Source organism: Drosophila sulfurigaster, chromosome 2R (assembly GCF_023558435.1).
Source record: "Drosophila sulfurigaster albostrigata strain 15112-1811.04 chromosome 2R, ASM2355843v2, whole genome shotgun sequence".
Classification (NCBI taxonomy): Eukaryota; Metazoa; Arthropoda; class Insecta; order Diptera; family Drosophilidae; genus Drosophila; species Drosophila sulfurigaster.
This window is the reverse complement of record NC_084882.1, coordinates 17,343,127-17,359,484: the sequence shown is the minus strand read 5'-3', so window position 1 is coordinate 17,359,484 and position 16,358 is coordinate 17,343,127. Positions and strand designations below refer to the sequence as shown.

The 16,358-nt window shown below is 42.7% G+C and overlaps 1 protein-coding gene across 1 annotated transcript in view; it reads right to left on the bottom strand.

Annotated features, from left to right (window-relative positions):
- Positions 1-16,358, bottom strand: part of LOC133837713 (uncharacterized) — an 82,504-nt gene that overhangs the window by 26,647 nt on the left and 39,499 nt on the right. The window contains 1 exon segment of the mRNA XM_062268572.1: positions 5,796-5,928. Coding sequence (XP_062124556.1) covers positions 5,796-5,928 — 133 coding nt within the window.

The window sequence follows — 16,358 nt, the reverse complement described above, 5'->3', positions numbered from 1 at the left end:
AAAACAGCAGGGAAAAAAATAAAATGTGAACGCCGAAATGCTCGAGCAGTAAAAATTGTAAAGAAAATGGTGGCAAATGGAAGAAGCAAAATAGAAGTGGGCCAAGCGACTGGCAGGAAAACGAAGACAACATTGTGGCAATTGCAGAAATGTTGACTGTCGTCGGACGTCGTGACGCGTCAGTTGTGGCCAAATGGCCAAGTGGACGTTGTGTCGCCCCCACTCGCCCCGACTCGCCTCTACGTCCCTCCTTCCACCCAACTGTTCGCGTCGTGTCCTGCAGTTTGAAGAGTTTGCCTAGGGTGCCAACCGCTCGCTCAGACTGATGCTTGCTCGTTCATTTCTTTTGTTTTGTGGCTCTCTTTTTTCCAACAATTAGTTGAGTTTTATTTATTTTGCGTTAATTGGTAGCACTTTATCTTCTGCCTGAATGAATGAGCTACGTTATTTAAACAAAACGAGCGCGCAAATCCCGTGAAGACCTTGGCTATATCTATGGACATTGCTTGGTAATTACGTTTCGCTTCTAGTTTGTTTCTTCACCATTTTCTATTTTTTGTTTTTTTCGGGGTTACACCCATGCCCTGGCTAACACGGTTTTCTTCGTTCATTGTCTAAGCACATATGTGGCCGCTTGTGCCCTTCGTCCCTTAATCCAATATAAGGCAACCTTCTCAAATTGCCATTTAATGTTTTTTGCCTTTCTTTTTTTTCGTTGTTTTGCAACGCTTACGAAATGCTATTCAAAAAATTGCAAAAAAGGGCTTGAAGAGAAGGAGAATGAAAAATACAACAGCAACACACACATACGAAAAAAGGACCAAAAAACTTTTAACTCCATGTGATGCGTAGGTGTTCGTGTGTGTGTGCATTTGTGTGAGTTGATGACGCTGACAATAACCATTGAATAATTTTATGACAATATGTGTCACAGTGTGTCCGTGTGCCGTGTCTACGTTCGTATCCTTTGCTCAGCTCGTCTGCCTGACGCTATTTTTTGACAGTTTAAACACATGTCGCTACCTCTTGGGTTTTCAGCAGTAGGAGAGGGAGACGGAGACGGACAAAGGTAAAACTGTTGACTTCAATTATGCAGCGCCAGACAATGACTGTAAACTATGAGGGCGTACAAAGGCTTGACATCATGGTCCAACCACCAGCAGCAACCGAGTGTGTAGGTGTGTGTGAGTGTGTTATTTCTCCCATATATGAAGCAGGTGGAAATTGGTTGGTATTATGTCTGGCAGCCCCTATCAAGTTATGTAAAAAGAACCACGAGAAAAGCAAATCAAACATACATAGATAGATATATGAATATGTATGTGTGTGTGGGAGTAAGAGTACACACACACATATCCACATATAAACATACACTTACAGTGTAACTGAAACGCCAAAAAGTATGCAACGTAACTCGACAAAACTCGCAACAAATTTTAAATTGGTTCGCTTGCAAAAACAAACAGAAAGCAGGCGAGAAATATGAATGTAAAAAGAGCTGTTCACGCCCTCATACACACACACACACACACACATGCACACTCAAATGGTTTTACTGCCCCTTTGTTTTTTTGCGAATATGCGATGCGTCTCTGTATTGGTATTATTATGGAGCCATGCTGTGTAATATCTGTAAATTTCTTTTGTTATTGCCAACAACAGTTTTTCCCGAATTCCCGCTCCCTTTCCACACACATACTTGCTACCCATCCTGTCCCTACTTTTGTATATCCAGCCCTTCTCCACTCTCCACTGCCCACTCCCCAATCTCATTCTCACAGTGTTGACATTTGTTGGCATCATTCCGCACATTGTTGCCGCTGGTGTTTTTGTTTTGTTTGTTTTTTTTGTGTTTTTTTTTTGCTTGCCTCTTCTTCTTTACTTTTACTATATAATTTGTAGCATATGAATATATGAAAACTGAACCAAACAAAAGAACCAAAAAAAGGGAGAAAAGAGGAGAAAAAAGCAAGCGAAAACTCCTTCATGTTGGCCAAGTTCAAATTTATGCAGTGTCGCCCAATAAATTCGGCAATAAATTCAAAATAAAAGTTTCATCTTCATAGGTTGCCTATTTCCTTGGATATGCGTCTTTTGTTTTGTTGTTTTTATTTTTTTATTCTTATTTTTGTTGATTGTTGATTTCGCCCCAAAAGTTATGGCCAAATGATCTAACGAAATGAAAACACACACGAGATTACAAAAAACAAATATTTATGGGGGTCTTTCAATCAGTTCAACTGGACTTGGAAGACAGACGACATTTTAATTGAAGATTGCGAATCGGATAATACGAAAAGACCACGAAAGCCATTATAAACTCTCAAATGGCCGTCGTAAGCACTACTCGACGAAAATAGCAGCCAAATGCAGCAATGCCATGCATTAATACAAGTCAAAGTTTAGTGGCTGAATATCGATTTGCATGCGCTCTTTGCATTTCCGTTTTTCACACACATGCAACGACTTAATTACACTTTTAAATAACCCATCTAACTGGAATTTGTGCAAAGTGCGGCACAGTTGCAATTGGCTTTGCTGGCTGCTGCCGTTTTCCCTCGCCGTTGCCGTTACAATTGTCGTTGGCTGGCGGCGATGGTGGTTGCTGCTGCCGCTGCCGCTGCTGCTGCTTCTGCTGCTTCTGCTGCTGGTCGTAAAACCCCGAAAATGCACTCGAGTTAATTGCCATTGGCTCGACTTTTGGCCGACTTACCAACTACGTACGTTGCTGGCTGCGACTGCGACTGTGGCTGCAACTGTTGCTGTTGTTGTTGCTACTGCTGTTGCCGGGTTTTATTGCCAGCCATTTTGAATACCATTTCGTGGTTTATTACTTTTGTGGCCGGCAGATTCTCAAGTAGAGCGCCAAGTGCATGGCATACACACGCCCCACCTCAAGCTCAGCACGGCTCAGCACAGCGCAGCCGCCCACGCCCATCCAAATGGAGTGAATGCACTTTCGATTGCTGCTGACGCCACCAGCCAGCCGGCCAGCCAGCCAGCCAGCCAGAAAGTTAACTATATTTATGAGCAACGTCACGGTGAAGCCGAACTGAACCGCACTCTGGCTACCGCTGACGATTATGGCAGTTAGCGTGGGCTGTTACACGGATTATGGCTCCTTTGACAGCCACAACAGCTGGTAGAGCCAACACGCAGCAGCGCCTGCCACCGTTTATAGTATACAGTACCGAGAATTTCATTATTTAAGCCCCCGGTTGCTGCATTTCACTGGCAGCCTGGCAACCCAGCTACCAAGCTACCCCGGTGGGCTTTAAAAATCAATTAACCTTGATTGCAGCCATACTCGATGCTCGGCTTGTACGCTTTTTATTATGGATACCATCACAAGACCAGAAGGACAGAAGAGCACAGAACAGTACAGTAGAGAGGACATCGTATTCATTGCCTTTGCCCTTGTTTATTATGTGAGCTTTATCGTTGTTATTGCCATTGCCGTTGCCGTTGCCGTTGTCGTTGCCATTGATGACTTGCAATATTGAACATGACAGTTGGTAACTAAATGCCCTTTACAGGTGGCCCCCTCCTTTCCCGCTCATCACATCACGTATACGCCCAATCTGCCTTTCGATTGCTTACTTCTTTTGTTATGGTGAGGCCCAATGTTAATTTTAATAATGCTTTTTGACCTTAAGTCGTCTTCTGTGTTTTTAAATCGAAACAGAATCACATACAACAGTTAAATTTATACACAAAAAAAAGAAATCCTATGAAAATCGCATTTCAAGGGTCAAAATCGAAAAAACAAATCCCAGTCAATGTGCCGAGCCTGAAAAAGAACTCAGTTGAGGAAAAAAAATGAATACAAATAACCAAAAAAAACAAGAAGAAAAAACGCAGTATAAGCGTTGCTAACCCTAAAAGATCCTTAGTTCAGCCGGTCCAGACAACAAAGCAAATTTTAACATTATAATTTTTAATATTTTTGCCTTTCGGCCTTGTGGGGCCACGTTGAGCGAGCTGTGAGTGCTTGTCTGTGTGTGCGAGTGTGTGTGGTGATGTGTTGTGTGTGCTGGTTGTGTGCTGTTGCCCGGGTGTGAAGCTGTCAAATGCAGAGGCCCTAGACAGGGCTCTAGGTAAGGCTCAGGCTTGGTTCCGGACTGCAAGCTGTGACATCCTTACAAAATGTGGCAAACGGATGTACTCACATACATGCACACATACACACACACACATGCCACATAGAGCACCCACACATACAAAGGCTGGGAACACGGTTGGCATACAGCTTTCAATTTCGGCATCTTTTTGGTCTTAGCTCTTGGCTTACGTTTCTTTTAAACTTGAGTTGCCTTCGATTTCACGCAGCGCTGGCAATTTTATGCCCCCACTCCTCTCACATCTGCCCTCCCTTCATTCCGCATCCTCATTCTTTATCCTGACATTGTCCCCTTCGCTTTATACTACCTGCTGTGGCTTAGCCTTGTTGTTGTCGCTGCTGTTACTGTTGCTTGTTTACTGTCTTTTATTTATTTGCTTGTGATTTTTTCTCGTTTCGTTTCGTGTTTTTTTTTGTTGTTGTGTATTTTTGTTGTTGTGTTCATCTTTCTCTTGGCGTAGAAGGGAAATCGAATTCGAATCACTTTCGGATATTTTGGTTATAAAGTCGGAAATTTTTGCGACATTATTGTTTTCGACATTTTCCTAGTTTTTCGCAAACATTTTTGCCAGCTTTCTGTCCCATTGTCTACCGGTTTGTCCCCTCTTTTGCGCATTGTCTGTGCACCAGTGAAATTTATTGCTTCCAATTGAGTGCACGAAGCAGCAACAGCAACACCAACAACAATGTGAAAAGACACAGCTGGAGCAGCAGCAGCATCGGTAGCAGCAGCAACAGCAACAGCTCGTGAACAGTTCGCGCTTGTCCTTGATATACACGTGCGTTCATGTCTCTGTCCCTCGTGTGCTGCCCCACAGTCTCCGTTGCCAAGTTCTGTCCATTGGCCCCACACAGACACACAGACACGACTGCTGTTGCTATTGCTGCTGCTGGGCGCTGGCAACATATTGAGAAGGAAGCACACATGTAAGCAAAATTGACAAGGCTAAAGGATATCGATGTCTGCTTATAATGTGCAACATATTAAACCTAAGCACACGCTCACAGCGTTCGCTCTATAAATAACAGCAGCAGCACCGTCCTCACAGGACACACCTCGCCTAGTATTTCTCTCTCTCTGTGTGTGTGTGTGTGTGTTTGGTGTTCCCCCCCCCCAAAATAATCAAAGTTGCCGCCAAAACAGTTTTCACTTTGGCTGCTATTATTTTGCTGCCCTTGTGCCTGGCCTGCTGCCGTTGATGTCCTTTGCTTTTGCCCTGTGGCTAATATATGAGTCCATGTCGCACCGTTTGCCCTGGCCTCGCTTTTGTTTTGGTCTTTTGGTCGAGCTCCTTCTCTACTAGGCACATGAGTTTTGTGTAGAGTTGTTGTCGTAGTCGGAGTCGAGTCGGAGTCGAGTTGAGTTGATATTGATGATGTTATTAAAATAATAAATTATTTGAAAATTATGAACTGGCGTCATTTCTCAGTGTGACGGTCCTACATATAAATCACAAAAGGACGCAAGAACTTAAATTTAAAGCTGCTTTAATATCAACTGCCTCATACACATACTCGCAACTAAAAGACTCAAACAGACTATGAAATTGGATGCGAGTAGTGCGATGCTATTTTGTCAACTAACCGCAACAAATTAAATTAAAACTCTCTTGTGTTATTTTTGCATTTGAGTGGTGGCTTGAGTAAACAGCTTGCTTGCTTGCACTTCACTTACCTGTAAAGTGGTTTGCCGGCACTCTCACGGAACCAGAGCACCATGTATACCCGGTCGTCCTTTGCCTCCGGCTCAATGTCACATGGCAGGGATGCGGTGCGTCCCAGCACGGCCTCAACGGCCACTGTGGAAACTGAAAGAGCACAGCACACAAAAAGTGAAGAAGAAAGTCAATTATGGGAGAAAACATACAATGCTATATATACTCGTATACATATACAAATACAAATGCAAAGGAGCTTCCAAGTGTAGCCTTAAATGTCACAACACGACTATTGACGAAGTCATTAACACAATATTAAACTGTTTTGTTGTTGTTGTTGTAGTTGTTGGTGTACTGTTTGCTGTGTTTGCTGTTGTTGTGTCGTTGCAATTACTTGACTCCTTCTGCCTTCGATTCTTTAAACATCAACAAATGTCAACAAAATGCTGCCTTTTAACTGTCACGCCAACATCACGCAAGGCACTAACAGAAAACCAAACCGCACGACAGCCAGCCAGCGAGCTAAAACTCCAGCTGCCCTCTCTCCACCCTTCAGCCCTCGACCCTCTCAGCAATCCTGCAATTTCTAGCTTCAATCTAAAAGCCCGCCACACCCTGACCCCAAACCGCAATCGTTGCCATCGTCATCGTCGTCGTAGTCGCATAATCACAACCAAGTACGTGAGTGGGAATATTAATGCTAAATTGACGACAACGACAACGACAGCGACAACTACGATGACGTCGACAACGACAATGACAACGACAATGAAATGATGATGGGGCTAAAGCAAAGGCAACGCCAACGATGAGCTTCGTCCATCCTGTTGACTAGCTACGATTTCACGGCGGCCTCATCTTTTGCATTTAAACTGCCAATTGATGTCACTGAAAATATATATAGAATGTAGCTATATCTATGTGGCGTAGACAACGCGATGGCTACTCCTCAGGCTCGAAACTCTAAAGTCAATCCCTGGCAAATGACAGTGGTTAGAGTGCTGGATTTCAGCTGACTAAGGTGATTGCCTGATGGCTGAAACGAGAGACCACAGACAGCCTAGGCAATTGCCTAACGGGATATTAGATTTATATGTATAATTGCCGAGCTCTCTCTCTCTGCTATGCAATTGCAATTGGAATTTGCTAAGCTGAAGCTGCATTACCTACATATATATTGAATATTTAAAGTGGGCTATTAAATGCACCCAGAATTCTCGAATTCAAATTGAAATTGCGCAGATAGAGATTTAGGGTAAAGATGAACTTTCGATCCATAAAACAACCTGAATTTGTTAAGCTTCGTATAGCGTCTAGTCTCAAGACACAGGGAGCGCTGTCAATACATTTATTGAATTTAGAAAAGCACAAAATGTCGCCAGCTGATTGATTTTTCGTATTGTTCAAAGACACATCACAACGATTTAACAGGGGGAAAAAGTTATCGCTAGTCCGCTTACCTAGCAGCTGTTCAATTGTGCGCGCTCGTATGATGATTCCCTCCGCAGATCAGATCCATCATGCTTAGGCAACGCAAAGCTCATTAATACCCAAAAAGGGGCCTCGCAATGATGTTACGCGTAATTTAATTTTGGAACGCCCGCCAGCAACAAATTCCTCACGCATAATTTCAGTTTGCACTTGTATGTGAATCTAAGTATAAACGCGTACGTGAACGACTGTCTATCTTCATGTCTATGTCTGACTACGTGTGGGTGCGTATGTTGAGTGTGTGTGGGTGTGGGTTGGGATGGCAACATTTTTGACATTTATTTAATATGCGCACGTATTATAGAAAAGCAATTCCCAGTCGTATAATTTATGGCACACTACAAAAATTTGCACATGAAAATGCCGACTGAACACACACAGGCACGCGTTCGCGTTGCAGCCAACTCAATTTTATATATACTTAATAGTATACGTATGTGTGTGTCTGTGTTTGTTAGTATAATTGACAAACATACAAATTTAGATATGTGTGTGTTGGGATGTTGCAAAACATTGTAGCAATTTTCGGTGCGTTTGTAATTCCCATGTAAGATGTCAAACTCCCAACGAGCAGAAGATCCATCCACACACACTCACACACACATTTTGCACCCACACAGACTGTGTCTAGGCAGAAGCAGCTACGTCTCTTGACAGCGGCAGCAACAGCAGCAAATTGACATAATTTGTGACGCTGCCGCCTCCACCTTCAGCTAGGAGCTGCTGCTGTGAGCCGAAGCATGAGTGTGTAATGAGTGATTTGCCCGTGAGGTTCACATACACACAACGGCTGACAGCGCCGCCAATCGTTTTGCCTTATACACGTCCTCGGCCCTTTCATCCAGACCACAGAATTTCTGCGAGCCGCTAAAACCAACTGCCTATGCTTGGATTTTGGCTAAGTGGAGCGTGCTGCGGCTTAGGTGCGCTCAGCTGCTTGTGGGGTCAGTGGCATGGATTAGCCTAGCACCGGCAACAGTTGACAGACTTGACAAATTTGTGCTAGTTTACTCTGTGCCATCTGTGTGAGTGTGTGTGTGTGTTATGCTTGTGTATGTGTGTGTAAATAACTATAAAATACACAGCACAAGTTAAATTGGTCAAGCTTAATTGATGCTTTGTTTATGTTAAATATTTAAAATACATCAAAATATTTTATTATACGAGTAAATCACAAGAGATTGTGTTGAATTTAATTGCAGTGGCAATATTTATGCCAGATAATCGTATATTTGACAACATTTTGTGCTAACAATTATATTGCGTTGAATCTTTAACAATTCTATTAATTACTATAAAGGATAATTTATTTTCCCATAACCAGCATACAATAATATTTTAGATTTAATACCACTTAGTGCTGCATCATTCTTATCAAAATTTAAATTAGTTATGAGAAGTTGTCGCAATCTTTCTATATTTTATTACAAATATTTAATGTAATTGCGTAGCGTAGAGTAGAGTTGAGTTTCGCTTAGTTTTAATAGCTATATTATCTTATGATTTTCGTGCCCTCCTCTCGGCACGTAAGCTTTCTATTACACAATGGCATTGAAGTTTTTTTGTTCATTGTTGTTGTTGTACGAAGTGAAGAGAATAGAGTGGAAGGAAGATACAAATTTCATTTGTTCATCTTGACGTTGTGCGTTGCCGTGGCAGCTTTTTTTTGTGCTTTAGCATGAAAACTGCCAACAGCTCGGCAACACATACTTAAAATACACATAGTACAAAAAGCATACACACCCTTACACTGACTGGCGCCCAGATGGGTTATACACATAGTATTTATATTTATATAAGTCGTCTTTATATAAGCGAAAGAAGCTGTGAAACTTATGCAAATTGCATTTCAGTGTCTGCGCAATAGCAAACTCGACAGAGAAACACAGCAGCAGCAACAGCAGCAGCGAGGCAGAAGCGGCATCAGCAGTGCCTAAAAGTATGCAATGCAAACGGGCTGCGTTGCAAAAAGTGGTAGAAAATGCGCATAATGAAATCCAATGCTATGGCTACGTCAGCTTCTTAGCTTGGCTTGCTTGGCTGCTTCGTTGGTTTACTTGCTTGGATAGTTGCCCAGTGCGTTGCGCCTGGTGCCGGGTGCCTGCTGCTTGCCACATTCCGCGCTCTACTTTCGAGCTGCTGCTGCTGTTTATACATCTTCTTCTTCTTCTTCATCTTGCTTTTGTTGCTGTTGAGCGCGCCAAAGTTGTTCTTCTCGTTTCACGCCACGGCTGCAAGACGTTGGTGTTGGAGGACGACAGCGGCGACGTCGAGCTGGATGCGTCCTCTGAGCATGGTAATTTTCGCATGGGCACAACAAAAGTTCATTGTGTGTGTGCGTGCGTGTGTGTGAGTACTTAACTGTAGACACTTGTAAAAATAGTGTGCGACTATATGGCAGTCACTGTAGTCGACCCTGGCCAACGGCAAAGCAGGTCACGTGTGGCATAAACGAGGCATTGCGTCAGTTGTCGTTGTTATTGTTGTCCTGGGCGTAAGAATTTCTTTAAATAAATATGTATGTACATATACATGCATGTACATCTGCTGCTAAAGTCTTTCGCTCTGCCCTTTCTCTCTTTCTATTTCTTTCCATTTTCCTTCTTGTATGTGCGTGTTGTATGTGCTTGTATAATTGAGATGAAAGGTAATGACTCGCATAGCATACTTTCGAGCGCCCAAATCGCGGGCCAACTATGCGCCAGATAATGCCGCACACACATACCTATGCATTGTGTGTCTGTGTGTGTGAGAAAGTGAATGGCAGCAACAAAGCAGTTTCATTGTTGTTGTTGTTCTTGCTTGGCGCTGTTGTTGTTTTTAAGTGGCACAAGGTAAAGTCGCTTTGCCGCCTCTGCCGCAGGTTTGTATGTTTCACGCCCGCTCCAAGTGTGCAGGCTTTGCAGGTGTGTGTGTGCACTATTTGCACTAATTTAGTTGAAAACAAACAAAGTCCTTTGTTCAATTTTCGCCTTTAGATTGAAGTACACACGAAGACAGAGCCAGAGACAGAGACGCTTGTGAAGCGAGAAAAGGCAAGATGGAGGAATAAGAATGAAGCATAGAGAGAAACTCAGCCGGCGGCTAAGCAGCTGCTACTTGGCGCAACAGCAACAGCAACTTAAAAAAACAACAGCAACACTAACGGCAGCCGTTAGCAAGTGTTAACCCATTTTTAGCCTACTCACTCTAAGTAATTAGCCAAGAACATTTTCAGCTTATATATTTTGCATAAGCTGCAATTAGAAGAAAATTTCTTGCACTTACTTCGTTGTTGTTGCTGCTGCTGCTGGTGACGATGTTGTTCTTGTTACGCTAGTTGTTATCTCATGTGCCCCCCAATTAAAGCCAAATGTCCGTACTAGTAGTTATAGTTTGGCAACAAACAACAAAACCATAATCAACAACATTCGAATTCAATTGCGGCACAATAAATAATATGGCAGGCCAAGACAACTGTCGACTGTCATGCCAACTAAGTAAGTAAGTAAGTAAGCAAGTAAGTCGATCGGCTGAGCGAGCAGAAGTAACAGCAGCAGCAGTAAAACACAAAGTAAACACAACAATAACAAATACGTCAATAAAATACTCGTACAAATAAAAATAAAAATGCAAAAGTAACAACATGCTCGTTGGTTACATTATAATCGACCTTCAAATGGTCGCTGCCTTCGCTGCTTCTTGGCAAAACGAGGTCGATGCGGTCGACAGTTATTCAGTTATTGATTTGTCTCACTGCCAAATTCAATCGATACTTAAATTGCTCAACTGCTTTGATGCTTTAAGCCCGTAACTTGTTAGCGTTCACACCCAGCCCCACACAAAATGGAGAAAACCACAATTGTATTGAGACCGTAGAAAATAGCATCTCAAATGACACCAGGCCCTTAGCTGACATTTGAGCTGCAACTTGTGACTTTTGTTGCACACGAAAGGCCGAAAGGGTTCTCTACAATTTCTCAGCAAAAATCTCCTCTGTATGTCGATCTCTGTGTGTAGTTTGATGCCTGCCTTGCACCTTTTGCACCCAGAAATTACATCAATTACAGCGACTTGTCTTCAACTAAGCTGACCGAAAAAGTAAGAATAACGAGCCGGCCAACGAAGACCTTGCGGCTGCCTAACAATACCAATTCAGACACGTTTTTGTGTGCGAATCCTATTCGTAGTGTGTGTGAATGTGTGTATGGTGTCTGCCATTAGAGCAGCCAGGTGGGTGGGAGACCATGCACATTTGAGAACATTTGACCTGAAGTGCATTGGTCATCACGTGTAGCCATGAGTCTGCATTTGAGTGCACTTCGGTCAGCAATTATTTTACGTTGAGGTCACATTAGAGAGCTTGGCACCAGCCATAGCCAACTCAGTTGCCAAAGCCAAGCCGAGCTAAGGCGTCGAGGGTTGGTTCATCTTTTCACATTTCATTGTTGTAAGCGTGCCTGCACATTTCTATGCAGTGTCAGCTAGTTGCTGCTGCTTGAGTTACCCTCGCGGCAACGAACACGACAACACAGAGAGATCCAGATCCAGTGAAGGCATAAAGTGTGCGAGCTTGCCCTGAACTGCCATGCTACCTAATGGTAGTTTCGTACACATGGGATCGAAGAGCAAAGAGTTAGGATTCAGAGTCAGACCCAGACCCAGACCCAGACTCAGAGCTGGCAGCCAGCAGTAGCAGCAGTAGTTCGCATTTGGCATTTGGCAGACTGTAGCCCGTGGCATATTGAAGTGCAGTTCGACGCAAGCATTTTGCAGCCGCATTGTCATGTCAACCGATAAATTCACACATATGTGCGCTCTCACACACCAACAAACAATTGACACTTACGGCAATCATTTTTTTTTTCTTTTTTCGGTCACGTCCAAATTGCAAGTTGAAGTTCGTAATGTAACTGCTGCCTGCCGTCTGCAGCTGTTCGAAAACACACATAGAGCGACAGAGAGAGAGAGAGAGACTTCAGTGTGCAGTGAACTGTTAGTTATGGTCGCTGGCAGCGTATGGATAGCATACGCTATGTTTCCGCTGTTCAATTAAAGAGAGAGACATAGAGAGAGAGAGTGTCCAAGCATTTACCAATTCGACAGTGTCCATTTCGACACACACACACATATACACGTGTAGTGCCTCGCCCACTTGCATATCGATGCGATGGCTGAGTAGTGACAATAATACGAATTAACAGCTTAACGCAAAACAGTTAGCTGCTTAATTTTTTGATTACCCGTATAAATTGAAGCATTTGTTTCAGCCTTTTTTTGTGCGCGCACGTTTGTTGTTGCTCGGCCAATTAAAACTGTGTCGGTTTAATTATTGTATTTTTTTGTTGTTGCCATCGCAGCCCCACAGCAAAAAACTGTACGCTCAGCTTGATGCCATGTTCATTAAATTAATGCATCGACAGTCGGAGAGAAGGGAGCTGAACTGGATTACAATGTGTGCAACACGCACATGACCGCATACATTGTGGGCGTATAAAAACTATTGCATACTTTTGTGCGCTTCCAAGTTTTTGACTGCAAAAATGTCTATGGGCAAACATTTTGGCAAAAGATTTTGTGCAAAGCTCTGCGATTTGTAGACAGTTAGACAAGGCGAAAGTTTTCAACCAGTTGGTGCTCATCTATGTATGTTCGAGTGCATGTGAGTGTGTGTGTGTGTGAGTGAGTTTGTGTGGTTGCCGTGGAATTTGCAATTATTGCCGCTTAGCACAAATTCTTTGCATGTTTGCGCTCCCGCCATAAAAGTAGCAACTTGGTAAAACTATTGTCAAGAGTTTTTAGATCTACACACACACATACACACAGCCACAATTACACACACACACACACTCAGTCGCATTCGCATTTGGCCTGGCAATGAATGACAAAAATGAATTTTAATAAAGTTGCGCAAATATTTGCATATTGCATGGACGCTAAAAACTTTCATTGACAAAGTTTTGGCCGACAGACAATAAACCAATTCAGCTTTATGCATTGCGATGTGCTGGAATTTTCGATTTCAATATGGGCAACTTTTGATGCGGGTCACACGCAAATTAGCTTTGACTTTTTGCTAAAGTTAGAAGCTAATATTATGTATACGCCACGTTTGGCAAACATTGGCTGTTTGCCTTCGTTTTTGTTTTAGCCCCAACGCTTTAAACTTTCTTAGCCAAATCAATTTGCCAGTCCACGTAGCCTGTCGTAATAACTTTAAACTGTTTTAAAACACAGCGCGAAAAATTTCATTACCACCTTTTGCATTCAGGGGCCGGTGGCAGGCAACCTTTTTGATTATTTTACGCCGCTTTCAAAGTAAATATTTGACAAGAACCAACAGCAACAACAAACAGGCAAACAACAACACAAGAGCAACAGCAACAGCAACAATAACAACAACAATAAACAACTTCGCCGTCTTAGACTTTGCCATTGCGCTGAAGCACTTAAAACCTAATTAAATTTGCATTACAATTTTTCTGTTATCTGTTGTTGCTGCTTTTATTATTGTTGTTGCTGTTTCTGTTGCCTTTGCCTCTAATTTTGTTTTGAGAAACAGCCAAGAGCGTGCTCTAAAGGCATTACTTTGAAACGGGACAGACTCAACACTGAACTGAAGTGAACTGGTTGACAATCAGTCTGCTTGGTCAGCGTACAACGAGGGTTGGGAAGAAAGGGCACAAAGAGGGCGAAAGAAAAAATGAATAAAACAGACATTGAATGTGCGCGCGTTTGTGAGTTATGCTGCTTCTCTCGAAATCCTGCATATAATAAATTAAAATATTATTGCTAAGCAAATTGTTGCTTTGATGTTCATGCTATCGGCTAAGAGGCTGCGAATGGCCCCAGATTTTAAGTTCCCGGACTAGTCGTATCCCGAGGATACTGATGTGAGATTATGAAAAGGCTTCCTTACGATGTTTAATCTGTGCAGAACTTAAGTAATAAAATGCCGCTAGATTATTGATAATTGTTGCTGCAAAACATACCTTTTCTATTCGTAATATAGATTGCAATCGTCTGATTATCTAATCATTGGGAGTGTTCTTTAATTTAATGGATGAACAATTTGCCATCTTTCTTGATATTTGGTGAGCTGTGAAGGGCAGCGAGTTATTTTATGGACTTAAAGTCGCATCATAAACACGTAGAATATTGGCCATTACGAAATTGTGTAAGGAGGCCAACGAGCAGAGGGAGGAGGAGATTAATTTTAAGTGAAGCAATGGGTTGGCCTCAATATCGATTAAGCGCCGCTGCCATAACACAACTTGGAAATCATTTAAAGACATTAAAATTTATTTCAGTGCTCGTTAAACTGTCAGCCACTCAAACAATAACCAATAAAATATGAAGTGCGTGCGTCATGGCAAAAGAACGCATTGTTTATTATGTAAATGTTTAAGAAAAACACGTGTAATAAAATAAAGTAAAAATCTTAAAGGCATATTCTATGGCACGAATGTACGTCGCGTATACGTAATAACTTGTATGCGGCTTGTGAAAGGATCAGCTTGCAGCAGGAGAGATGGGCAACTGCATGCAGCAATAAAGCAAAAAGTCCAAGATTTATTTCTTTAGCAAGTTGGCCAACTTACTGCACACCCAAGAAAGACAAGGCGATGCCAACTACAACTCCAACTCCCCAGCCAACTGTGTCTTCCATTTCACGCCAAGACCTTGCACAGTTTCACATGATGACGCAACACTAGAGAGCAACCGGAGTTGCAGAGTGCAGAGTACAGTGTAGAATGAAGCATAGTAGTCCATATGTTGCGTGCAAATCACGGTGCAGACCAGTTGTTCCCGTCTCCGCAGCTGGCTGGAGAGCTGGTTGGCAGACTATCAAAGAAAGTACGTTGTCTTGGCCAAGATTCTGATGTTGGCCGTTGCCAACAGGAAGTTTGCAAACCAAAAACGGAAGCGGCAAAGATTTATTATAAAAATGCTCATAGCTCAGGCAGGCAAACGGCATATTACGTTAAAAGTGCACAACACATACACATACACACATACACAGAAAGACACCCACACACATCGTATACGGAACGCTTATTCGTTCGCAGCTCATAGCAAAAGTTGGCAGCAAATTGTGCGGTCCAACGGTAAAGTGAACAGCTCTTAATTGCACATTTATTTAGGTTCACCACTCGGGCGGGTATAAGGCTCGTATGGTAGTATAGTCTGCTGCTTAGTAGTTTATCATTTGCTCTGGTTAAATTACCCACACAGGCATAAGATACGAGACTCTAGACAGACCACTTCATATGCCAAGCCAGGCCAAGCTTTCTCCCAAGCTCCCCAGCTCAACGTAAAAACTTTCTTTGGCTTCTTTTATCTGCTTGTGTTATTTTTGTTTTTTTTTTTTTTTGCCTTGGGCTCTGGCGAAAGTTTGCGCCCCTTGACGCAAAACGGAAATCTGTATATTAAATGACTAATTATAGACATTTTATTACCTTGAGCAAGATAAATGGCAACAATGTGAGCCACATAGCGTGTATGGTATATGTAGTTGCCCTCAGTCAAGTAGCAAAACTAGCAACTGGAGGAGCGCTGTCTGCAACTAAGCTTGCTGCTGAGCACACAATATACCATATATATATATATTTGTATATATGTAATATAGAAGCGAATCTCCAGTTACTTAAGTGCCTTCTGCGACGCCCACAATTAAGAGTACCAACTGACTAGAACATTTTCAATTAAAAAACATTTCTTGCTGCCTAACCTTGGTCGCTTGTGGCATGTTGGCATGAAATGAAAACAGAAAATCCACAAAATTAAAATGACAAAAGCGCGCCGTTTTCTTTAAAATGCATTTCCATAGAGAAGGCAACAAGAGGAGTAGAGACAGCAGCTGCAACGGCGGCAGCGGCAGCGGCGTCGTCGGCGGCGCCTGCAATTTCCACGTTACGTTTCGTTTCATTTCAGTTAGTGCCAGCTGCTCCCGTCGCCTTTCCTTTTGTGTAATATGCTGGCAGTCAGTGAGGCTGACGTTCCCCATACACCCCTCTCGCTTCTTCACCCGTGCATATGTGTGTGTGTCCTTTCAAATAGCGAACCCGCTGCAGTCTTACTAGCGCCAAAAAACCCTCAACCTAACCCTT